Source organism: Lontra canadensis, unplaced genomic scaffold, assembly GCF_010015895.1.
Source record: "Lontra canadensis isolate GAN:19392208 unplaced genomic scaffold, GSC_riverotter_1.0 scaffold3, whole genome shotgun sequence".
Lineage (NCBI taxonomy): Eukaryota > Metazoa > Chordata > Mammalia > Carnivora > Mustelidae > Lontra > Lontra canadensis.
The window spans coordinates 28,545,737-28,570,923 of record NW_022630997.1 but is presented as its reverse complement, the minus strand read 5'-3'; the positions used below and the strand labels follow the sequence as shown (position 1 = coordinate 28,570,923).

The following is a 25,187-nucleotide window of genomic DNA, read 5'->3' as shown; positions in this document are numbered from 1 at the left end:
TTATACATGACAATACCAGTCAACCAGGAAAAATCTTATTTATTTTTATTAGTAATGTGAAGAAGATAAGCAAATAACTTAGATTTCCCCCAACTTGAATCTTTGGAAGAAATTAAAGAAATATGAAATAAGTGTTTCCATCCACTGATGTACACAAGCATTCTGTGGTAAGAGATTTAGGATAGGAACCAATCAGAAGTGTGCATTAGGCATCTGAGGGGCTGGAGCTAGATTAAATAATTTAGGAACTAGGAACATTGGTCAGCCATGGGATGCTGTGATTATCCCTTCTCCTTAGTGTTTGGTTGTCTAAGACTGAGTACAATTCTGTTTCTCTCCAGAATGGGATTGATGCATATATATGTAGCAAAGCTAAGGGCCAGGAACAGCATTTAAGAGCACACCTAATGCAAACCAAATAATTCCAAGGTGAAGGGTACTATGACCATTATTTCCTTGGTCTAGGCATGGAGGAAATGTAAACTCAAGCACTGGCACTATTTCCATCATTTCCTACATTCCTAATATATAATCTTCTATCATTTGAATATCTAAATGCCTTTTGGTAAATATTTATTAATTCTGTTCAACCAGGTTGATGGGTAGAGAGAAGTGAAATAATAAATGTATAAATTTACTAAATTTTAGAAATGTCAGCCATATGGTTTATAAAGAGGGAAGAATAAAAATTCAGTGAAGGATTTTATAATTAATCAGTTGTCATCAGTATGTGGAATATTTAGGGAGAGGATAGCTATGCACATCACGGTAAAATGTAGCCTTGAGGAAACAGGTTTCCATTTTGCTAGGGATGTGCAGAATTCAGTGAGGTCTGTCAGAGTCTCTGCACTACAACTCTGTGGACTACTACACTGGCCAGAATGAGGACACAGGGTTTTCTGAAGCCTTTCACTCCAAAGCCATGTGATTTTTTTTATCTTGATATTTTCATTCTGCACATCGTCTCCCTCAGAGCCCGGTGGACCTGCTTGTTCCGCAGAGTGTAGATGACAGGGTTGAGCAATGGGGTCACCACCGTGTTCACAAGGGCAGCCTCCCTGTTGGAGTCCAGCCTGTTCGTTTGCTTTGGTTTCACATATATGAACACACAGCTGCCATACATCAGAGAGAGGACTATGAGATGAGAGGAGCAAGTGGAGAAAGCTTTCTGTTTCTCCCTAGCAGATGGGAGTTGGAGGATTGTGACTACTATGTTGCTGTATGCAATGATGGTTATGATAAGGGATGTCAAAAAGATAAAGGAAGTGAGAACAAGGGCCAACATTTCAATAAACCTGGTATCAGAACAGGAGAGATGAATCAGGGAGCCAATGTCACAGTAAAAGTGGGGGATGACATCAGGGCCACAGAAGGATAACTGGGAAACTTTTACTAGCAGACCAGTGATGAGAGGGAAGGCCAAAGTGAAGCAGGCAGTGACCAGGAGGAAGCAAGTCTTTGGGTTCATGATAGTCAGGTAATGCAGAGGCTTGCAAATGGCCACATACCGATCCAGAGACATCACCGCTATGAGGAAGAAACCTGTTGCTCCAAGAAATAAAAAGACAAAAGCTTGTATGAAACAGGCAGGAAAGGAAATGGTTTGCCTGCCTAAGAGAAAGATGACCAGCAACTTAGGAATAACAACATTTATGAAACAACACTCCAAGCAGGAGAAAATGCTGAGGAAAAAGTACATAGGTGTGTGGAGCCGGGAGTCAGTACAGATGATGGTAACTATGACAGCATTGCCTACAGTGGACGCCAGGTATGCCAGCAAGTGCACCAGGAAGAGGACCTTTCCCAGCTGCTGGATGGCAGGAAACCCCTCCAAGGTGAATTCTTGGACAGTTGTCCCATTCCCCATTTCCATGAGCATCTCTTTCCAAGCAGTGTCACGGCTGTACTTAACCTACAGTGAAGACATCAGGAACACAAAGGTTTTAGAGGAGCATGATTAAGTTACTTGACTATCCAGGAAGATGGGTAGGCTGGTAGCAAAGTGGATTAGCGAGTTGGTCCTTCAATCAGATGGACCTGAGTTCAATAGTAGTTTAATACTGAGTTCTATTTCCTGAGAAATGTGTCATCTTGGAAAGGAAGTTAACCTTCGTGGACTTCACTTTCATCCTTTGTAGAATGAAGATGATAGGAACTATCTGTTCATGTTTTTGAGAGAATTAATTAAGTTAAATCATGTAACTTACTTGATATACGATGCCAGTGTTTCCTATGTGTTCCTCAAAGTCTTATTGTAGTATTATGATCACTAATATAATGCTTAGGAGAGCAATACCTGTAGGCAGAATTATTGACATTTGTGCTTATACAATATTTCATTGTTTTTAGTAATACTATCAATTTTCATGTAAATATAACAATAATGTTAGTAATGCTCCCTTTGGATATTCCTTTTTTAAAAAAATTTATTTTCAGTGTAACAGTATTCATTGTTTTTGCACCACACCCAGTGCTCCATGCAATCCATGCCCTCTCCAATACCCACCACCTGGTTCCCCCAACCTCCCATCCTGCCCCTTCAAACCCCTCAGATTGTTTTTCAGAGTTCATAGTCTCTCATGGTTCACCTCCCCTTCCAATTTCCCTCAACTCCCTTCTCCTCTCCATCTCCCCTTGTCCTCCATGCTATTTGTTATGCTCCACAAATAAGTGAAGCCGTATGATAATTGACTCTCTCTGCTTGACTTATTTCACTCAGCATAATCTCTTCCAGTCCCGTCCATGTTGCTACAAAAGTTGGGTATTCATCCTTTCTGATGGAGGCATAATACTCCATAGTGTATATGGACCACATCTTCCTTATCCATTCATCCGTTGAAGGGCATCTTGGTTCTTTCCACAGTTTGGCGACTGTGGCCATTGCTGCTATAAACATTGGGGTACAGATGGCCTTTCTTTTCACTACATCTGTATCTTTGGGGTAAATACCCAGTAGTGCAATTGCAGGGTCATAGGGAAGCTCTATTTTTAATTTCTTGAGGAATCTCCACATTGTTCTCCAAAGTGGCTGTACCAACTTACATTCCCACCAACCGTGTAAGAGGGTTCCCCTTTCTCCACATCCCCTCCAACATATGTTGTTTCCTGTCTTGCTAATTTTGGCCATTCTAACTGGTGTAAGGTGGTATCTCAATGTGGTTTTAATTTGAATCTCCCTGATGGCTAGTGATAGACCAACACATTCTATGGTCCAAACTATGATCACTATCATGTATTGAGGACTTATGCTTGTTCTATGCTGGTCACTGAAATTCAGTATTTCTGTTCCTCTGCACAATAACCATGAGTCCCTTCTACAGAAGCAGAAACTAAGCCTTAGAGAGCTCCAGAAATTTTAGGTCACATAACTGGGCCTTAAGTCAGAATGCCCAAATCTAGAGCACCTGCTGTTTACAAATGTGGTGTTAAAATATTTTAAAATGGGAAGAGATCTATTGTTGATGATCTTTAAACTGGAGTGAAAGATGAGTTTTATTTAATTGTTTCTACCCTTATTTAGTATCACTGATGAGTTACAGACCTGTGGAATGACAGTGTACTTAGAGAGCATCTACTTTGGCACAAGCATTTTATAGAAGGGACTGGAGTCTAGAGGCATTGAGTGCTGCTCAACAACATGAATAAGTTGTAAAATCAGGATTTACCAGCCTCCTCTAGGGGTCGTACTGGGCTGTGATGAAAGTGGGTGTGGCAGTTGGTCATAGGATTAACCCACCAAGGAGGATGTGCTGGGCACCTGGCACTCAGGCACTCACTCTCACATCAGAGCTCAGTGAACATTCTTCTCTCTCCTGTCCTCTCAGTCAGTGACTTCTCTCATGATAGTGTTTGGCTGTAGCATTTCAATACTTGGCTGAAGGTCAGCTGTGTGGGATGTGTCTTTCTCACTGACCCACCTTGGCCCAGATCCTCTGAAGGGCAGCTCATGAAACCAAACTCCTCACCCCTGAGTGGCACAGCCTGAAGGAGCCTCTTGACCCCAGTAAGTCCACCAAGTCATCAGGGTCTCTGAGGCCAGGCACACACAGGAGTCACCTCATGGGGGACAAGACCTTCTCCTCTTGGAGCTATTGTCTTCCAAGAACTGAAGAGCTTGCTGTGGGCTGAGGGGAAAGGAGAGGAGAATGAAATGCATGTATCATAGTCTTCCCTCCCCCTCCCTCCACAGTGGGTTGAACATGCATCCCATGTTGCCAGTGCTCTGGCTGAGGACGCTCTGTTTCTATAGCCCAGAATGTTTCATAGAACAAGGCTGCATGGCAGCCTTGACCCAGAAAGGAGCAGAGAGATTAAAACAAGCACATTTCACTGCACCCCATTCTGGGTAGTGCTGAACTCCCAGACTACTTAGCATTCTGATAAAGGTTTGGCCTTGCCCCCCCCAGTGGTAAAAGCCCACCTCCCATGCAACATTACTGTCACCTTCTCTACCAGTTAACAGGAGCTGGCAGTACCTTCTAAGTTTTGCCCTGGGTGCTGCTGATACAAGGGTCCTGCTGCAATGCTCCATGTCATGGGCCCACGTGTTCCAAGACACCTTCTACTGCACCATGTTCCCCTATCATGACCTCATTTTTCCATGTGGAGAATCATCCTTTTTCTGCTACATCAACAATGAGAAGATGCTGACACACAAGTTTGAGGCTCTGTTGTAATTTTCCTAGAAGACTGTTTGGTCACCAAACAGGATGGATGCAGCCACGGAGGAGAGAGTGCAGACCCCCAAACTTTATTAGATGCTAAAGAGACAGGGGCAGAAAGTAAATGCATGGCTTGTGTCCTGGGGGCAGTTAATTGGTCACGGTTGAGAATAAGATTTACTGGTGCAACCCTTATATTTATCTTCCCTCATCTGTGAAGTCACTCCTAGCTGTCTGCACTGTTCTCTGCCAAGATTTTTCAGGGGAATTATATAATAATTTCCCATGGGTTTCTGAAATTTCAAATTGAAAGTTGCTACTGATTTGATGTAACAGTCCAGACTACAATTTTCTACATGTGATGTATGCACTAAGGCCAGAGTATAGTTGTTAAAAGTACAGATTTTGGGGCACCTGGGTGGCTCAGTGGGTTAAGCCTCTGCCTTCAGCTCAGGTCATGATCTCAGGGTCCTGGGATCGAGCCCCTCATGGGGCTCTCTGCTCAGCAGGGAGCCTGCTTCCCCCTCTGTCTCTCTGCCTGCCTTTCTGCCTACTTGTGATCTCTCTTTCTTTCTTAAATAAATAAAATCTTTAAAAAAAGAAATAAAACAGATTTTTCAGTGAGAAAGAGCTAGATTATACTCTGACTTTCAGGAAGTCTTGGGAAGATACTGGGAAGCCCACCTTTCTTGATCAATCATTTTCATGCTTCTAACAACATTATGATTCTTTCCAATGCATAGTTTCATCTGAAGAATATTTTCATTGTGCTCCCCAATCTCCTTGAAAAATGAAAGCAATTTTTTTCCTCTTCAGGGAAGAAAGGGGCATGCTAGGTGGTTTCAGTAACATCGCTAACAAGGCATTCACCTCTTAAAAACTATGAGGGATGTGGATCCCCAGATTCTTCCTAGATACAGAAGGGAGGAGTTATGAGTCTGAGGGGGGAGAAGCTGTACCCACATCAATCAGTGGCTTCTGTTTATAAGAAGTAGAAGTTCCTTCTTTTAACTGGGTATCTCAGCTGGGCCACTGGGCGGGAGTGACCCATATTTCAGTGACCTCTGGATTCCCATGGAAAGCCAAAGAAGGGGACTAAACTCCCAAACTGTATTTTCAGGCAACCCTAGGGCATATGGTAGCTGCTTGGAAATTTGTTATGCCTAAATCTGCCCTTATCATTACTGATCTTACAAGGTCATGGCAAATATTATAAAAGCATTCAGGAGTATTCATGAATGTCCCACCTTCCCACAAATACACAAAATCATTTTTATAATATCTGTCCATCTACATACTATACTTTTGATCCAGGCAAAACTTGGACCCCATGGTTATTTTCTTAGTTGGAAGGAAGGGAAAATGAAGAATGAAGGGGGAAGAGTTATAGAAGCTTGAGCCGTGTGAGACTATACATTTTAATGCTCTGATAAAGTCTCATATGCATGGGGTTTTAGTTTTATTCAGTGCCAGCTTCATGGTGTAGAAATAACTGTCACACCTGAGCGAGTCCCAATGCCAACATGATGGTGGGAATTTGGGAGGAAAGGGCCTGGCATGTAGTGTGATGGGAAGGTTTACAAAGGAGACAAAGAATAGGATCAAAGTAGACATTACATTTAAGGTAAGGGGTAGTGAGCTCATATCAAGAAGTATTTCTAATTGTCCTTGATCTATAGTTTCTCTTTTCTGGATAGTGCCCTTATGACTCTCCAATGCCATGCCCCTTCTTTATGTTATTTTGATGCAGTCCCAATAATTTATTTTTACTTTGCTTGCCTTAGGAAAAAATCTAGAAAGAAGCTGCTATAGCCAGTGTCAAAGATGTTACTGCCGGGCTCTTCTTAAGATTTCTAGGGTTTCCTGTCTCACATTTAGGTCTTTAACGATTTTCAGTTTACTTTTATGTATGGTATAAAAACATGGTTCAGTTTCATTCTTTTACATATAGTTGTCCAGTTTTGCCAATGTCATTTGTTGAAGAGACTTTTTCCCCTTTGGATATTTTTTCCTGGCTTGTTGAAGATTAGTTGACCACATAGCTATGTTTCATTTCTGAATTTTCTATTCTGTTACACTCACCTATGTGTCTATTTCTGTGCCAGTGCTATACCATTTTGATCACTACAGCTTTGCAATATAACTTGAAGTCCCGAATTCTGATGCCTCCAGATTTGCTTTCCTTTTAAAGGTTGCTTTGGCTGTTCAGGGCCTTTTGTGGTTCCATACACATTTAGGAATTTTTGTTGTTGTTGTTGTTGTTGTTCCAGCTCTGTGAAAAATGCTGTTGATTTTTATCATAATTGCATTAAATTTTTAGATTGCCTTGGGTAGTATAGACATTTGAACAATATTTGTTTTTCTAATCCATGAGCATGGCATGATTTTCCATAGTTTCTGTCCTCTTCAATTGCTTTTGTTGGTGTTTCGTACTTTTCAGAGCACATGTCTTTTACTTCTTTGGTTAGGTTTATTCCAAGGTATCTTATTGCTTTTTTTGGTGCAATGGAAATGAGATTGATACCTTCATTTCTCTTTCTGCTGATTCATTATTGGTATATGGAAATGCCAGATTTCTGTAGGTTGATTTTGTATCCTGTGACTTTCTAAATTGGTTTACCAATTGAAAACCTTCTTATGTAATGTCAAAGAACTATTTGAAATTGTCACTATAGAAAATTAAAATCTTTAATTTAACCTGAGATTTAACCTCCTGAAATTTCTAATTACCCCTCTCCTTTTATTGTGGCTTTGACTTTATTCTTTATTTGCTTTTTTAAAAAAACTCTGACATTGGTTTTCTCCCTAAGATTCTTAGAAATTCCTTTCCTACTCTAGGTCCATCTATTTCTGGGTCTAGCATCAATGTCATCACCATCACAATCATCATCATTAATATTATAACAGCAAATAGGTAGAGCGCACTACTATAGATCGCACTACTAATCCATCTGAGACATCATTTAAATTACATTATTTGTATGAATTTTCAAGCCTCATTTTATTTCACAGATGATGAAACCAAAGCATTGTTTTTACTTTTTTCGATGGGGGAGATTGTTTGCTTCTTTCATGGGAGCAAATTGTCAAGAACTTAACTAGGACATATTACATGAAAAACAAATTTTATTATTCCTAAGCTCCTAAATGTTTACATTTGTTTTAACATTTTGCCAAAATTTCAATGGTTATAAGAATCTACATTGGAAATCATTTACCTGAAGCTTAAAAGCCAGATCCTACTTACTTCCAAATCAAAAGCTATGAAAGAACTTGATATATGGAATTAGGTGGTCTTTTGTAGAAGAGGTATTTTTAATTATTTTTTAATCTGGAAAGATTTTTAGCATTTCTTTACTTTTGGTGTTTGTAAATTGTATGTCATGCCTAGACACCAGCCTTTTTAATTTATTGAGCTGTTCATACAGGTAATTTGGAGACTATCTTCTTTGTGTATTTAATAATTTATTTCCCTCTTTTTCCTCTGTTCTCTTTTGCCAAATACCTAATAAAAAGAATTTTGACATTTTGGACCAAATTACATTCCTCACATGTTTTCTACATCTTTTTCTGTCTATATTTTACTGTCTGAAACTTTTCCCTTTTACTTATCTGCCAACAATCCTGATGATTTCTTTCTTTCAGCTATTAGATTTTAATTCATACAAAATTTTTTGTTGGATTACCTGTTCTTTATTAAAAGGTAATGGTGTTTTAAGGATGCAGTATTATCTTGGAGAACCTGTGCTGGATTTAGTTTTTCATTTTCTTTTTTTCTGGGGGTGGGGGAAGAAGAGTTAGCAATAGTTGTTTCCACTCTCCTTTATCCTACTCTCTAGATCACATCAGCTGGCAGTATGGGAACTGCATTTTAGAGAATCGCTTGCCAGCAGGGTGCCATATCGAATAGCTTTAATGAAAAGCATAGTGTGATAGTTGAAACATAGAAGGAGGAGTCCATATGGTTCCCCTAGAAGTGGTTGCTGTGTGAGCTTCAAAGAAAATGGTATCAAAGAATTGAAGGTTGAACACTGTGTGCGTGTGGCAAAATATTTAAAAGTTATAGACTCCAGTTACTCTGAAAGCCCCTCACATTACACTTCAAAGCCATAGAGATCTTCCTAAAACATTTATGACTATGCCTTACCAGTGTTTAAGTTTCCTATTGCCTTCAGGATAGGCTTATAATAGAACCCACATATCTTTCTACTTTGGTTCCTGAAAGTCTATCTATTTCCATTCAAAATTCTCTTCCTGCACGTGGTATTTGACATCATTTGTTATTTAAACTCTGCCTATGCCTTCAGCTCATATTGTTCTATTTCCTTTCCATCTCACCATCACTGTAAGCATATGGAAACATGATTTTACAGCTATGTGTTTTACAAATGCTGTTGACCCACTTGAAATACCCTCCATTTTCATTGTCCAAATGGAAAATGTCATGTGTCTTCCAAAAATCACCATTCTATGAAGACTCCAAAATACATGAAGACACCAAAAAGCCCAAACTATCAAAAATAGGCAGAGAAACTGAATAGACATTTTTTGAAGGAGATCATACAAATGGCCCACAGGTACATGAAAAGATGCTCACCTTCTCCATGGAAATGTAAACATCACTAAGGGAAATACAAGTAAAACCACAATGAGATATCACCTCACGCTTCTTTGCATGCCTATTACCAAAGAAACCCACAAAGGATAAGAAATGTGGAGGAAAAGGAACCCTTGTCCATTACTGGTGAAAATGTAAACTGGTGCAGCCCAGCCAGTAAACATTACAGCGTTTCCTGAAGCATTTCAAAATAAAATTAACATTGATACAGTGATCCCACCTGTGGGTATATAACCAAAGGAATTGAAATATGGGTCCCAAAGAGATATCTGTGCTCCCATGTTCACTGCAGCATTTTTCACAGTAGCTAAACTGTGGACATAACCTGAAAGTCCATGTAAAGCACATGCTGTGATGAGTGCTGGGTGTTACACGTAACTAATGAATAACTGACCACCACATCAAAAACTAATGACTTACTATACAGTGGTTAACAGAACATTAGAAAAAAGTGCATGAAAAGAAGAATGGATAAAGAAAATGTGACATATATCCATTATGGAACATCATTCAGACTTTACAAAGAAGAAACTGCCACTTGCACCAACATGTATAGACCTGGAGGACATTATTTTAAGTAAAGCCAAACATGGTAGGCAAATGCTGCATGATCTCATTTATATGTGGCATCTAATTAAATACACAGAAGCAGAGAGTAGAATGGTGGTTGTCAGGGGCTGGAGGAAAAGGGAATAGGAATATTTGATGCTTCATTGTTATTCAGATGAAGTCTGAACTTCATAATAGGACCATCAGGGCCAAATAGGATCTAATCATGGTGTAGAATGTGTTTCATAAAATGTATTTGAGATGATCTAACATGAGTGTTTGTGCTGAGTGAAATAAGTCAAGCAGAAAGAGTCAATTATCATATGGTTTCACTTATTTGTGGAGCATAACAAATAGCATGGAGGACAAGGGGAGATGGAGAGGAGAAGGGAGTTGAGGGAAATTGGAAGGGGAGGTAAACCATGAGAGACTATGGACTCTGAAAAACAATCTGAGGGTTTTGAAGGGGCGGGGGGGTGGGAGGTTGGGGGAACCAGGTGGTGGGTATTAGAGAGGGCACAGATTGCATGGAGCACTGGGTGTGGTGCAAAAACAATGAATACTGTTACACTGAAAATAAATAAAAATTAAAAAAAAGAGAACTGTCTTAATTCTTTTAGAGATATTTCTTCTGAATTAAAAAAAAAAAAGGCCCATCCTAGCTGGTAAATGGGTACAAAAATTACATGAAGTTTAAGGATTGAGATCCTGAAAATTTTGGTTTTATTTATTTATTTTTTAAAAAAATTTTAATTTTTTTTTATAAACATATAATGTATTATTAGCCCCAGGGGTACAGGTCTGTGAATCACCAAGTTCATACACTTCTCAGCCCTCACCATTGCACATACCCTCCCCAATGTCCATAACCCCACCACCCTCTCCTTACCCCCCGCCCTTGGCCACCCTCAGTTTGCTTAGTGACATTAAGAGTCTTTTGGTTTGTCTCCCTCCAGATCCCATCTTGTTTCATTTATTCTTTTCCTACCGCCAACCCCCCCACGTTGCATATACACTTCCTCATATCAGGAAGCTCATATGATAGTGGTCTTTCTCCAATTGACTTATTTCGTTAAGCATAATACCCTCTAGTTCCATCTATGTCATCGCAAATGGCAAGATTTCATTTCCTTTAATGGCTGCATAGTATTCCATTGTATATATATACCAACTTTTCTTTATCCATTCATCTGTTGATGGACATCTAGGTTCTTTCCATAGTTTGGCTATTGTGGACATTCCTGCTATAAACATTTGAGTGCACGTGCCCCTTCAGTCACTACATTTCTATCTTTAGGGTAAATACCCAGTATTGCAATTGCTGGGTCATAGGGTAGCTCTATTTTCAACTTTTTGAGGAACCTCCATGCTGTTTTCCAGAGTGGTTGCACCAGCTTGCATTCCCACCAACAGTGTAGGAGGGTTCCCCTTTCTCTGCATCTTCACCAGCATCTGTCATTTCCTGACTTGTTAATTTTAGCCATTCTGACTGGTGTGAGGTGGTATCTCATTGTGGTTTTGATTTGTATTTCCCTGATGCCGAGTGATGTGCAGCACTTTTTCATGTGTCTGTTGGCCATCTGGATGTCTTCTTTCCAGAAATGTCTGCTCATGTCCTCTGCCCATTTCTTGATTGGATTCTTTGTTCTTTGGGTGTTGAGTTTGCTAAGTTCTTTATAGACTTTGGACACTAGCCCTTTATCTGATATGTCATTTGCAAATATCATCTCCCATTCTGTCAGTTGTCTTTTGGTTTTGTTAACTGTTTCCTTTGCTGTGCAAAAGCTTTTGATCTTGATGAAGTCCCAATAGTTCATTTTTGCCCTAGCTTCTCTTGCCTTTGGCGATGTTTCGAGGAAGAAGTTGCTGTAGCTGAGGTCGAAGAGGTTGCTGCCTGTGTTCTCCTCAAGGATTTTGATGGATTCCTTTCTCACATTGAGGTCCTTCATCCATTTGGAGTCTATTTTCATGTGTGGTGTAAGGAAATGGTCCAATTTTATTTTCCTGCATGTGGCTGTCCAATATTCCCAACACCATTTGTTGAAGATGCTGTCTTTTTTCCATTGGATATTCTTTCTTGCTATGTGGAAGATTAGTTGACCATAGAGTTGAGGGTCTATTTCTGGGCTCTCTATTCTGTTCCACTGATCTATGTGTCTGTTTTGTGCCAGTACCATACTGTCTTGATGATGACAGCTTTGTAATAGAGCTTGAAGTCCGGAATTGTGATGCCATCAACTTTGGCTTTCTTTTTCAATATTCCTTTGGGTATTCGGGGTCTTTTCTGGTTCCATATAAATTTTAGGATTATTTGTTCCATTTATTTGAAAAAATGGATGGTATTTTGATAGGGATTGCATTAAATGTGTAGATTGCTTTAGGTAGCATAGACATTGTCACAATATTTGTTCTTCCAATCCAGGAGCATGGAACATTTTTCCATTTCTTTGTGTCTTCCTCAATTTCTTTCATGAGTACTTTATAGTTTTATGAGTATAGATTTTTTGCCTCTTTGGTTAGGTTTATTCCTAGGTATCTTATAGTTTTGGGTGCAATTGTAAAAGGGATCGACTCCTTAATTTCTCTTTCTTCTATCTTGCTGTTGGTGTAAAGAAATGCAACTGATTTCTGTGCATTGATTTTATATCCTGACATTTTACTGAATTCCTGTACAAGTTCTAGCAGTTTTGGAGTGGAGTCTTTTGGGTTTTCCACATATAGTATCATATCATCTGCAAAGAGTGATAGTTTGACTTCTTCTTTGCCGATTTGGATATCTTTAATTTCTTTTTGTTGTCTGATTGTTGAGGCTAGGACTTCTAGTACTATGTTGAATAGCAGTGGTGATAATGGACATCCCTGCCGTGTTCTTGACTTTAGCGGAAAAGCTTTCAGGTTTTCCCCATTGAGAATGATATTTGCAGTGGGTTTTTCATAGATGGCTTTGATAATATTGAGGTATGAGCCCTCTATCCCTACACTTTGAAGAGTTTTGATCAGGAGGGGATGCTGTACTTTGTCAATTTCTTTTTCAGCATCTATTGAGAGTATCATATGGTTCTTGGTCTTTCTTTTATTAATGTATTATATCACATTGATTTGCGGATGTTGAACCAACCTTGCAGGCCTGGAATAAATCACACTTGGTCGTGGTGAATAATCCTTTTGATCTACTGTTGGATCCTATTAGCTAGTATTTTGGTGAGAATTTTAGCATCTATTCTCACCAAGGATATTGGGTTGCTCACCAAGGATTTTTTGTTTGTTTGTTTTTATTTTTTAATCATTTTTAATTTATTTTCAGCATTACAGTATTCATTGTTTTTGTACCACACCCAGTGCTCCATGCAATCCCTGCTCTCTCTAATACCCACCACCTGTTTCCCCCAACCTCCCACCCCTGCCACCTCTTCAAACCCTTCAGATTATTTTTCAGAGTCCATAGTCTCTCATTGTTCACCTCCCCTTCCAATGTAGTTCTCTTTTTTGATGGGATCCTTGTCTGGTTTTGGGATCAAGGTGATACTGGCCTCATAAAATGAGTTTGGAAGTTTTCCTTCCATTTCTATTTCTTGGAACAGTTTCAGGAGAATAGGAATTAATTCTTCTTTAGATGTTTGATAGAATTTCCCTGGGAAGCTGTCTGGCTTTGGGCTTTTGTTTGTTTGGAATTTTTGATGACTGTTTCAATCTCTTTACTGGTTATGGGTCTGTTCAGGTTTTCTATATCTTCCTGGTTCAGTTGTGGTCGTTTATATATCTCTAGGAATGCATCCATTTCTTCCAGATTGTCAAATTTGTTGGTATAGAGTTGCTCATAATATGTTCTTATAATTGTTTGTATTTCTTTGGTGTTGGTTGTGATCTCTCCTCTTTCATTCATGATTTTATTTATTTGGGTCCTTTCTCTTTTCATTTCAATAAGTCTGGCCAGGGGTTTATCAATCTTATTAATTCTTTCAAAGAACCATCTCCTAGTTTTGTTAATTTGTTCTTTTTGTTTGTTTGTTTCTATTTCATTGATTTCTGCTCTGATCTTTATGATTTCTCTTCTCCTGCTGGGTTTAGGTTTTCTTTGTTGTTCTTTCTCCAGCTCCTTTAGGTGTAGGGTTAGGTTGTGTATTTGACACCAATCTTGTTTCTTGAGAAAGGCTTGTATCACTATATATTTTCCTTTTGGGACTGCCTTTGCTGTGTTCTACAGATTTTCAATCGTTGTGTTTTCATTATCATTTGTTTCCATGAATTTTTTCAGTTCTTCTTTAATTTCCTGGTTGACCCATTCATTCTTTAGAAGGATGCTGTTTAGTCTCCAGGTATTTGTTTTTTTCCCAAATTTCCTCTTGTGATTGAGTTCTAGCTTCAGAGCCTTGTAGTCTAAAAATATGCAGGGAATGATCTCAATCTTTTGGTACCAGCTGAGACCTGATTTATGACTCAGGATGTGATCTATTCTGGAGAATATTCCATGTGCACTAGAGAAGAATGTGTATTCTGTTGCTTTGGGATGGAATGTTCTGAATAGATCTGTGATGTCCATCTGGTCCAGTGTGTCATTTAAGGCCTTTATTTCCTTGTTGACCTTTTGCTTGGATGATCTGTCCATTTCAGTGTGGGGAGTGTTAAAGTCCTCTACTATTATTGTATCATTGTCAATGTGTTTCTTTGATTTTGTTATTAATTGGTTTATATCGTTGGCTTCTCCCATGTTCGGGGCATAGATATTGAAAATTGTGAGATCTTCTTGTTGGACCGACACTTTAATTATGATATAGTGTCCTTCCTCATCTCCTATTATAGTCTTTGGCTTAAAATCTAATTGATCTGATATAAAGATTGCCACCCCAGCTTTCTTTTGATGTCCATTAGCATGGTGAATTGTTTTCCATCCCCTCAGTTTAAATTTGGAGGTGTCTTTGGGTCTCAAATGAGTTTCTTGTAGGCAGCATATTGATGGGTTTTGTTTTTTTATCCATTCTGATACCCTGTGTCTTTTGATTGGGGCACTCAGCCCATTTACATTCAGGGTAACTATTGAGAGATATGAATTTAGTGCCATTGTATTCCCTGTAAGGTGACTGTTACTGTATATTGTCTCTGTTCCTTTTGATCTACTAGTTTTAGGCTCTCTCTTTGCTTAGAGGACCCCTTTCAATATTTCCTGTAGAGCTGGTTTGGTGTTTGCAAACTCTTTTAGTTTTTGTTTGTCCTGGAAGCTTTTTATCTCTCCTTCTATTTTCTTTTTTTCTTTTTTTTTTTTTTTTAAAGATTTTATTTATTTTTCAGCGACAGAGGGAGAGCGAGCGAGCACAGGCAGACAGAGGCAGAGGGAGAAGCAGGCTCCCCGCCGAGCAAGGAGCCCGATGTGGGACTCGATCCCAGGACGCTGGGATCATGACCTGAGCCGAAGGCAGCTGCTTAACCAACTGAGCCACCCAGGCGTCCCTCTCCTTCTATTTTCAATGATAGCCTAGCTGGATATAGTATTCTTGGCTGCATGTTTTTCTCATTTAGTGCTCTGAATATATCATGCCAGTTCTTTCTGGCCTGCCACGTCTCTGTGGATAAGTCTGCTGCCAATCTAATATTTTTACTGTTGTATGTTACAGACTTCTTGTCCCGGGCTGCTTTCAGGATTTTCTATTTGTCGCTAAGATTTGTAAACTTTACTATTAGATGACGGGGTGTGGACCTATTCTTATTGATTTTGAGAGGGGTTCTCTGCACCTCCTGGATTTTGATGCTTGTTCCCTTTGCCATATTAGGGAAATTCTCTACAATAATTCTCCCCAGTATACCTTCTTCTCCCCTTTCTCTCTTCTTCTTCTGGAATCCCAATTACTCTAATGTTGTTTCATCTTTTGGTATCACTTATGTCTCAAATTATCCCCTTGTGGTCCAGTAGTTGTTTGTCTCTCTTTTGCTCAGCTTCTTTATTCCCTGTCATTTGGTCTTCTATATCACTAACTCTCTCTTCTGCCTCATTTATCCTAGCAGTGAGAGCCTCCATTTTTGATTGCACCTCATTAATAGCTTTTAAAATTTTGACTTGGTTAGATTTTAGTTCTTTTATTTCTCCAGAAAGGGCTTTTATTTCTCCAGGCAGCATTTCTCTAATATCTTCCATGCCTTTTTCGAGCCAGGCTAGAACCTTGAGAATCGTCATTCTGAACTCTAGGTCTGACATATTACCAATGTCAATGTTGATTAGGTCCCTAGCCTTTGGTACTGCCTCTTGTTCTTGTTCTTTTTTTTTTTTTGTGGTGAGTTTTTCTGCCCTGTCATTTTGTCCAGATAAGAATATATGAAGGAGCAAATAAAATACTAAAAGGGTAGCAAAGACCCCAGGAAAATGTGCTTTAACCAAATCAGAAGAGACCCCAAATCATGGGGGGGTGGGCAGAAAGGGGGTAAAAAGAAGTTCAGAAAAAAAATTAAAAAAATAATACAAATTAAAAAAAAAATACAAAAGAGAAAAAATATATATATACATATATATGTATATATATCTATATATATATATATAGATATATATATTAGACTAGTGACTAGAACAGGGTCACCCACTTAATTTTGGGAGTATTTTGGTCTCTTAGAAGAAAGTACCTCCCCAAATTTTAAAGAATGAAAAACATATATAAGGGTGAACACAATGAAGGGATGGAATATGATTATAAGGATGAAAAAAATTTTCCTTTGAATTTCTGAAAAAGGAGTTGATAAGGTAAGTTGGTTGGGAGAATAAAGAAAAAGAAAGTGGATAGAATTTGTTCAGGCTGGAGACTAGAACAAGCCCAGTGCTAGATTTAGGGGGTATTTTGATCTATTAGAAGTAGTTGTACCCCAAATTTTTTAGAAGAAAAAACCCTATGTGTATACAAAAAATATAGTTAGATACAGTGAAGGATAAAATATGATTATAATAATGAAGGTTCAAAAAAGATTTTTTTTTTTTAATGAAAGGTATTGTTAAGATAAACTAGTTAAAAAACATTAAAAGAGGAAAGGGTAAAAGTTAAATAAAATTTAGCAGAAGAAAAAAAGTAAAATTAAAAAATTTAATTAGCTTTGCAAGACTAAAGAATCATGGGGAGAAAGCCATGAATTGCATGCTTTGCTTTCTCTTCCTCTGGAATTCCTCTGTTCTCCTTGGTAAGTGAACTTGATCTTGGCTGGATTTCTTGTTGATCTTCTGGGGGAGGGGCCTGTTGTAGTGATTCTCAAGAGTCTTTGCCCGAGGCAAAATTGTACCGCCCATACCAGGGGCCGGGCTGAGTAATGCGCTCGGGTTTGCTTTCCAGAGCTTTTGTTCCCTGAACACTTTCCATAGAGTTCTGGAGGATGGGAATGAAAATGTCAGCCTCCCAATCTGTCCCAATCTCTGGGGCCCCAGTCCTCAATGCGCCCTCAGAGAAAAGCGTTCAATCACTCCCATCTCCCTGGCCTCTGGCTGCGCTCTGATCTCACCCAGCCTGTGACCAAGCATCTCTGTCTCTGGCACAGAGCTCTGCCTGGAGTCTCTGAACCCCACAGATTCCTGCACTCTTCCGTGGGGTCTCCCTGGATCTTGTGGGGACCCCACTCACAGAGCAGTGGCCTGTGCCATGGATTACAGTTCAAGGTAACCCTGAGTTGAGAGATTACTCCTCGGCTCTGTCTCTGTAGCCGGCTTCCCCGCTCTAATACCTGCGAGCTCTGCGACACTCAGACACCCCCAATCCTTCCGTGACCCTTTGGGACCTGAGGCCACGCTGTCCCCACGTGGGCTTCACCCCAGTTTAGCCTCTGGAGTGATGTCCTTCAGTGGAGCAGACTTCTAAAGTCCTGATTTTGTGCTCCGTTGCTTCGCTGCTTGCCGGGAGCCGCCCCTCACCCCGCGGTCTATCTAACTGTGGCTTTGGATTGACTTCTCCACTGGTCCTACCTTTCAGAAAGTGTTCAATTTTCTGTTTCTAGAATTGTTGCTCTTCTTCTCTTCAATCTCCTGTTGGATTTGTAGGTGTTCCAAATGGTTTGATAAGCTGTCTAGCAGATCTCCTGCTACCTGATGTCATCTCAGCCTGCTACTTCTCTGCCATCATGACTTCTCCCCCCTGAAAATTTTGGTTTTAAAGTAGGTTATCAATCAGGGGTGTCTATGTGGCTTAGTCAAGTGTCTGATTTTGGCTCAGGTCATGGTCTCTGGGTCCCCAAATAAGGCCCTGCATAGGACTCTGCACTCAGTGCGGTGTTAGCTTGTCCTTATACCCCTTACCCTACTCTCTTTCTCTCAAATAAATAAATAAAACAGTTATAAAAATAAGTAGATTATCAGTCAGAAGATAACCTATGGTTGACAACACAATTCAACAGGAAAAATGTTTAATTTGTTGATTTTCATTAGTAAAATGAAGTAGATAAGCAAATAACTTATGTTTTCCCAACTTGAATTTTTGGAGGAAATTATAGAATTATGAAACAAGTGCTCCCTTCCACTGATATACACAGGCACTTTGTGGTAACACCTTTAGGATAGGAACCAATCATAAGCGTGCATTATGAATCTGAGGGATAGGAACTAGAATAAATAATTTAGGATTTAGGAGATGGTCAGTCTTGGCATGCTGTGGTAATTCCCTCTCCTTAGAGAATGGTCAAAGCCTGAGAATAATTCAGTTTCCCCAAAGCATGGGATTGATGCATTCATATGTAGCTAAGCTAAGGGCCAAGAACAGCATTTAAGAACACACTTGAAGCAAAAAATATATACTGCAAGATGAAGAGTACTTTGACCATTATTTCTTGAGTGAGGCTAGGAGACAATATAGACCCAAACATGTTATTTCCATCGGCTTGTTCCTAAACACAATGTAATATACAACTTTCTATCATTTTAATTATCAAAACACCTTTTGGTAAATCATTATTAATTCTGTTGAACCATGCTTATTGGAGAATGAAATGAAATAATAAGTGTAAAAATTTACAAAATTTTGGAAATTTTAAGTGCATGGTTTATAAAGAGGGAAGAATAAAAATTCAGTAAAGGATTTTGTAATTAATCAGTTGTCATCAGTATGTGGAATATTTAGGGAGAGGATAGCTATGCACATCATGGTAAAATGTAGCCTTGAAGAAACACGTTTCCATTTAGCTAGGGTTGTGCAGAGTTCAGTGAGATCTGTCAGAGACTCTGCACTACAACTCTGTGGACTGCTACAATGGCCAGAATGAGGACACAGGGTTTTCTGAAGCCTTTCACTCCAAAGCTATGTGATGTTTTTTATCTTGATATTTTCATTCTGCGCATTGTCTCCCTCAGAGCCCGGTGGACCTGCTTGTTCCGCAGAGTATAGATGACAGGGTTGAGCAATGGGGTCACCACCGTGTTCACAAGGGCAGCCTCCCTGTTGGAGTCCAGCCTGTTTGTTTGCTTTGGTTTCACATATATGAACACACAGCTGCCATACATCAGAGAGAGAACTATGAGGTGAGAGGAGCAAGTGGAGAAAGCTCTCTGTTTCTCCCTAGCAGATGGGAGTTGGAGGATTGTGACTATTATGTTGCTGTATGTAATGATGGTTATGATAAGGGATGTCAACAGGATAAAAGAAGTGAGGACAAAGGCCAACATTTCAGTGGAGCTGGTGTCAGAACAGGAGAGATGAATCAGGGGGCCAAGGTCACAGAAAAAGTGGGGGATGACATGGGGGCCACAGAAGGATAACTGGGAAACCTTCACTATAAGACCAGTGATGAGTGGGAAGGGTACTGTGAAGCAGGCAGTGACCAGGAGGAAGCAAGTCTTCGGGTTCATGATGGTCGGGTAATGCAGAGGCTTGCAAATGGCTACATACCGATCCAGAGACATCACTGCTATGAGGAAGAAAACAGCTGATCCCAGAAATACAGTGACAAGTGCCTGTATAAAACAGGCAGAAAGGGAAATAGTTTGCGTGCTTAAGAGAAATATGATCAGCAATTTAGGAATAACAGCACTTATGATACCACACTCCAAGCAGGAGAAAATGCTGAGGAAAAAGTACATAGGTGTGTGGAGCCGGGAGTCAGCACAGGTGATGGTGACTATGATCACATTGCTTACAATGGATGTCAGGTATGCCAGCAGGTGCATGAGGAAGAAGACCTTTTCCAGGTTTTGGATGGCAGGAAACCCCTCCAAGGTGAATTCTTGGACAGGTGTTCCATTCCCCATTTCCATGGGCATCTCTTTCCACAGCAGCATCACAGCTGTGCTTAAGCTACAGTAAAGACATCAGGGAACACAAAGGTTTTAGAGGAGCATGATTATGTTACTTGACTATCTAGGAAGATGGGTAGGCTGGTGGTAAAGTGGATTAGCCAGTTAGTTCTTCAATCAGATGGACCTGAGTTCAATATTAGTTCAATGCTGAGTTCTAACTCATGAGAGATGGGTCATTTTTGGAAAGTTAGTTAACTTTTGTGAACCTTTTTTCATCCTCTGTAGAATGAAGATGATAGGATCTACCTGTTCATGTTCCCGTGAGAATTAAGTAAGGAAAAGCATGTAACTCACTTGGCATATGATGCCAATGTTTCCTATGTGTTCCTCAAAGTCTAATTGTAATGTTATGATCACTAAAATAATGCTTAGGAGAGCAACATGTGTAGGCAGGTGTATTGACATTTTTCTAGTTATATAATATTTTATTTTTAATAGTATTACCAATTTGTTTGTAAACATAATGATAGTGTTAGTAATATTCCCTTTAGAAGTCCCTTTGAATAATGCAAAACATTCTATGGTCCGAACTGTTGAGAACATATGTTTGGTACTATGCTGGTCACCGAAATTCAGTATTTCTGTTCCTCTTCACAATAACCATGAGCCCCTTCTTCTAGAGAAGCAGAACTGAGGCTTAGAGAGTTCCAGAGTATTTGCTTCATATAGCTGGCACTTTACCTAGATCTTCCAGATCTAGAGCCCCTGCTGTTGACAGATGCAATGTCAAAATATTTGAAAAGGGAAAAAAATGTATTGTTGATGACTTTTAAACTTGAAGTGAAGGATTAGATTTATTTATTTTAATTGTTTCTACCCTTAGTTAGTATCTCTGATGAGTTAGAGACCTGTGGAATGACATCAGGCTTAGGGAGCATCTACCTTAACACAAGCATTTTACAGAAGAGATAGGAAACTGGAGACTTCGCGGGCTTCTCTGCAGCATGACATAATTTGTAAATCCAGGATTTACCCCCACCCCCACCCAGGGTTCATGCTGTCCTCTAATGAAAGTGTGAGTGACATTAGATCAGAGGAACTAGCCCAGTTAGGTATATAGGCTGGGTGCCTGGCACTCATGCACTCACTCTTACATCAAAGCTCACTGAACAGTTTACTGTCTTCAGAGCTCTATGCCACTGATTTCTCTCACTGTGTTGTTTGGCTGTAGCATCTCACTGTTAGGCTGAAGGTCAGCCTTGTGGCATGTGTCTCTCTCACTAACCCACCTTGGGCCAGGTCCTGTGAAGGGCTGCTTATGAAACCAAACTCCTCACCCCTGAGTGGCACAGCCTGTGGGATCCTCTGCTTCTGTGCCAGTTGACCCCAGTAAGCCCATCAAACCACCAGTCCTTGAGGCCAGGTGCACACACAGGAGTCACCTCATGGGGTTTCCTTCCCTTGCAAATACTGTTCTAAGAAATCAAGAGCTTGCTCTGGGCTGAGGGGAAAGGAGAGGAGAAGGAAAATCATTTGTCCCAGCCTGTTGTCCCAGAGTGAAGTGAATATACATCCTGTGCTGCCAATGTCTGGCTGACAAAGTCTTTTTTTCCATAGCCCAGATGTTTCATAGCACAGCATTGCTATGGTCAGCCTTGACCATGGAAGCCCGAGAAAGGAGCAGACAGACTAAAACAACTATATTTCACTGCCTACCATTCTGGACTAGAGCTGGACTTCCAGACCACTTAGCATTCTGATAAAGGTCTGGCTCTGCTCCCTCAGTGAGTAAAAACCCACCTACCAAGCAATTTTGCTCTCACCTCCTATACTCTTAACAGGAACAGGTAGCTTCTTACAGGATTAGCCCTGGGTGTTGCTGAGGCAAGGGTCTTATGTTTAGGGCTTCATGTCATGGGTACACCTGCACCAAGTCTCCTTCTAAGGCACTATGTTCCTCCAACACATCCTCACCTTTTCATAGGGAGAAGCATCCTTGTTTCACTGCATCATCATTGAGAAGGTGCTGTCATGCAAGTTTGGGGCTCTGTGATAGTTTTACCACCAGAATATACGGTTTGAAGCAGGATGGACCCAGCCAGTGAGCAGAGAGTGCAGGCCCCCAAACCTTCTTAGATGCTGAAGAGACAGGGGCAGAAAGTAAGGGCATGGATAGTATCCTGGGGACAGCTAATTGGTCAATGTTGAGGACAAGATTTACCGGTGCAACCTTTGTATTTATCTTCCCTTGTGTGGTGATGCTGACTCCCAGATGTCCACACTGTTCTCTGCCAAGATTTTGAAGGAAATTATATGACAATTTCCCAAGGGTTTTTAAAATCCCAAGTTGAATGTTGCTACTCATTCGATGTAACAGACTAAAATTTTCTACATGTGCTGTGTGCACTGAGGCCAGAACATAGTTGTTAAAAGAACAGATTTTATGGTGAGAAAAACCTGGATTATATTCTAGATTTTATGAGGCTTTTAGGAAGGTACTGGGGAAGCCTGCCTTTCTTCGTCAATTTTTCTTTATGCTTTCACAAATGTTACAATTCTTTTCATTCCATATTTTCATGTGAAAAAAATTTCATTGTGTTCTCCAATCTTCTTGAAAAAGGAAAGTACACCCTTTTTCCTCTTCAGGGAAGAAGGGGGAATGCTAGGTGGTTTCTGTGACATCTCTAGCCTGGCAGGGCTCTCTTTAAAAAAAGAATGTGGGAAATGGAACCCAGATTCTTTCTAGATGCAGAAAAGGAGGAGATGTGAGCCTGAGGGTGGAGAAGTTGTATCCATAGCAACCACTGGCCTGGAAAGCTGCTTCTTTTACTGGGTATCTCAGCTGGGCTACTGTGGCAGGGGAGACCCATTTTTCTGTGACTTCTTGCTTCCCATCACAAGCCAGAGAAGAGTACTAACCTCCCAAAGTGTTTGTAGGCAACCCTGGTACATATGGGCGCTGTTTGGGAATTTGTTCTGCTTGTATCTGCCCATATTAATATTGATCTTAGAGGGTCAAGGCAAATATAGGCACTTTCCATGTGGCAAATATAGAAACTTTCCATGAGTTTCCATGTGGGTCCCACCTTCCCCAAAATAGACAAAATCCCCCTTTTTTTGAGAGAGAGAAAGAGACAGCATGTGTGATTGAAGGTGCGGGGGGCAGTGGGTCTGACAGGAGGCTTGTTCTGTAACTCTCAGATGATGACCTGACATGATCGGAAATCAGGAGTTGGATGCTTAAACAACTGAGCCACCCAGGTGCCCCAGACAAAAACACTTTTATAACATCTGTCCATCTACCCACTCTGCTTTCAATCCAGGCCAAACCTGGATGTGAGAGAAAATAAACAATAATGGGAGATGAGTTATAGAAGCTAGAGCAAAGTGAGACTATCTGTAGATTTTAATGCTCAGATAAAGTCTCATTTTCATGGGGTTTTAATTTTATTCAGTGCTAACTTAATTTTATTCAGTGCCAACTTCATGGTGCAGAAATACCTGTCACACCTGAGCAAGTTCCAGTGCCAAGAAAATATTGGGAATTTGGGAGTAGATGGGCTCTATGAGGTTTGATGGAAAGGCTTACAAAGTAGACACTCAAAGAAATTGGCTGAGCTAACTCTACATTGCATCTAGCACTGAGAAATATTTCAAATTGTTCTTGGCCTATGGTTTCTCTCTTCTGAGAGGGTTCCCTTATGCCTCTCCAATACCCACCATTTCTTAATTTTTTAAAAGATTTTATTTATTTATTTGACAGGCAGGGGGTGGGGGAAGCAGGCTCCCTGCCGAGCAGAGACCCTGATGTGGGGCTTGATTCCAGGACCCCGGGATCATGACCTGAGCCGAAGGCAGAGGCTTTATCCTACTGAGCCACCCAGGTGCCCCTTAATTTTTTAAAAATGACCTTGAGATCTCATTTATCTTGGACATTTCCAGCATTACCTATGGTTTGGGTTTTTAGTTAGCCAGTTAGAGTAAGGAAGGGGATAGTTCTTAAAGTTGTATTTGTGATTATCAAACATGGAAAGATAAAGCAAACATCAGCTTGTGGTTTCTTCTCTGCAGGATATGATTATGTTTGCCAACTAACCCTCAGCCACTCTTGACAAGTTAGGCTACACATATATATTGATGATTTAGATAATAAGAGTATTTTGGATTTTTGTGTATCTTTTTAATATGATCTCTTCCTAGAAAAGTTCCAATTTCTAATGTTATATCCCTAAGAATGAAGGCTTAGTTAAAGCCCAAGGAAAGGTGAATCCTATCACCTATGATGTTGCGGGAGAGGGAGTAGGGGATACTAATTTGAACAGGATGTGGGCGTCAGGAAGGGAAGAAGCACTCATCTGGCCAGACCCTGGGCTGAGGTTGGAGCTATTGGCATACTAATAATACATGGAGAACCATTTTTCCTCATGCAATTCCCATAAAAGTAAGATAATGATTCCAACAGGGACCCAGAACAGATCAATTCTGAGCTAGAGGAAAAGCATGGTAGTGTTAGTAGCTTCCAACATGGAACCGTGAGGCAAAACTGAAGGTATAGAGTAATTTATCCTACTGGGATTCTATGTTTTATTTTTTATCCATGCATGGAAAAAAGAAATTTTTTCTTTTTTTAATGACTATATATTTATATATATATTCATGTATATGTATATAAATGATTTATATATATGGGTATATATATATGTATATAAATGATTAATTAAGTTCAATTATGTGGGTGGGATAAAAAGATGTAGAAGAGCTATCTATAAATCTCAGAAGTCAAACTACTTTGTAAGGATCTGGATCCTCCACTACTACTTGTTTCCTGGTGGGGTTTCTTGAGCTTGTCTCCCCTCAGATGTGTGGATGCTCCAGGTATTGGGGACAACATGTATGGTTCTTAGTTGTGTTTTTAGCACAGGATTCTTAAGTATTTTATCTCAGTGCCTTTCCAAAATGAAATGGTGAATATTACATTTTGCAAAGTCAATATTGTACACAAAGTATGGAAGAGCTATCAGTAACCCCCCCCCAAAATACTCATTTGAAATGGGGGCAAAGTTCACATCATAAGTTCACACCTCTTCTGGTAACACCCTTGCAGCTTATTACATGAACTAGTTTTACTCCTAATGGAGGGGAACTACTTAGAGGAGAAGGTGAAGGACGTGCCATG

The 25,187-nt window shown here is 40.0% G+C and overlaps 2 protein-coding genes across 2 annotated transcripts; both read right to left on the bottom strand.

Moving 5' to 3' along the window:
* Positions 1 to 934: 934 nt before the first annotated feature.
* On the bottom strand, positions 935 to 1,882 carry LOC116879401 (olfactory receptor 6C74-like). Its single transcript, XM_032877666.1, has one exon. It carries the CDS (start codon positions 1,877 to 1,879, stop codon positions 935 to 937), a length of 945 nt encoding a protein of 314 aa, XP_032733557.1. The 5' UTR covers positions 1,880 to 1,882.
* Positions 1,883 to 19,090: 17,208 nt separating this feature from the next.
* LOC116879398 (olfactory receptor 6C74-like) lies at positions 19,091 to 20,053 on the bottom strand. Its single transcript, XM_032877652.1, has one exon. The coding sequence runs from the start codon at positions 20,051 to 20,053 to the stop codon at positions 19,091 to 19,093; it is 963 nt and encodes a 320-aa protein (XP_032733543.1).
* Positions 20,054 to 25,187: the final 5,134 nt, after the last annotated feature.

Bases quoted from the DNA above. Each gene is read 5' to 3' on its own strand.
- LOC116879398 (XM_032877652.1), bottom strand. From the start codon at position 20,053: ATGCTGCTGTGGAAAGAGATGCCCATGGAAATGGGGAATGGAACACCT.
- LOC116879401 (XM_032877666.1), bottom strand. From the start codon at position 1,879: ATGCTCATGGAAATGGGGAATGGGACAACTGTCCAAGAATTCACCTTG.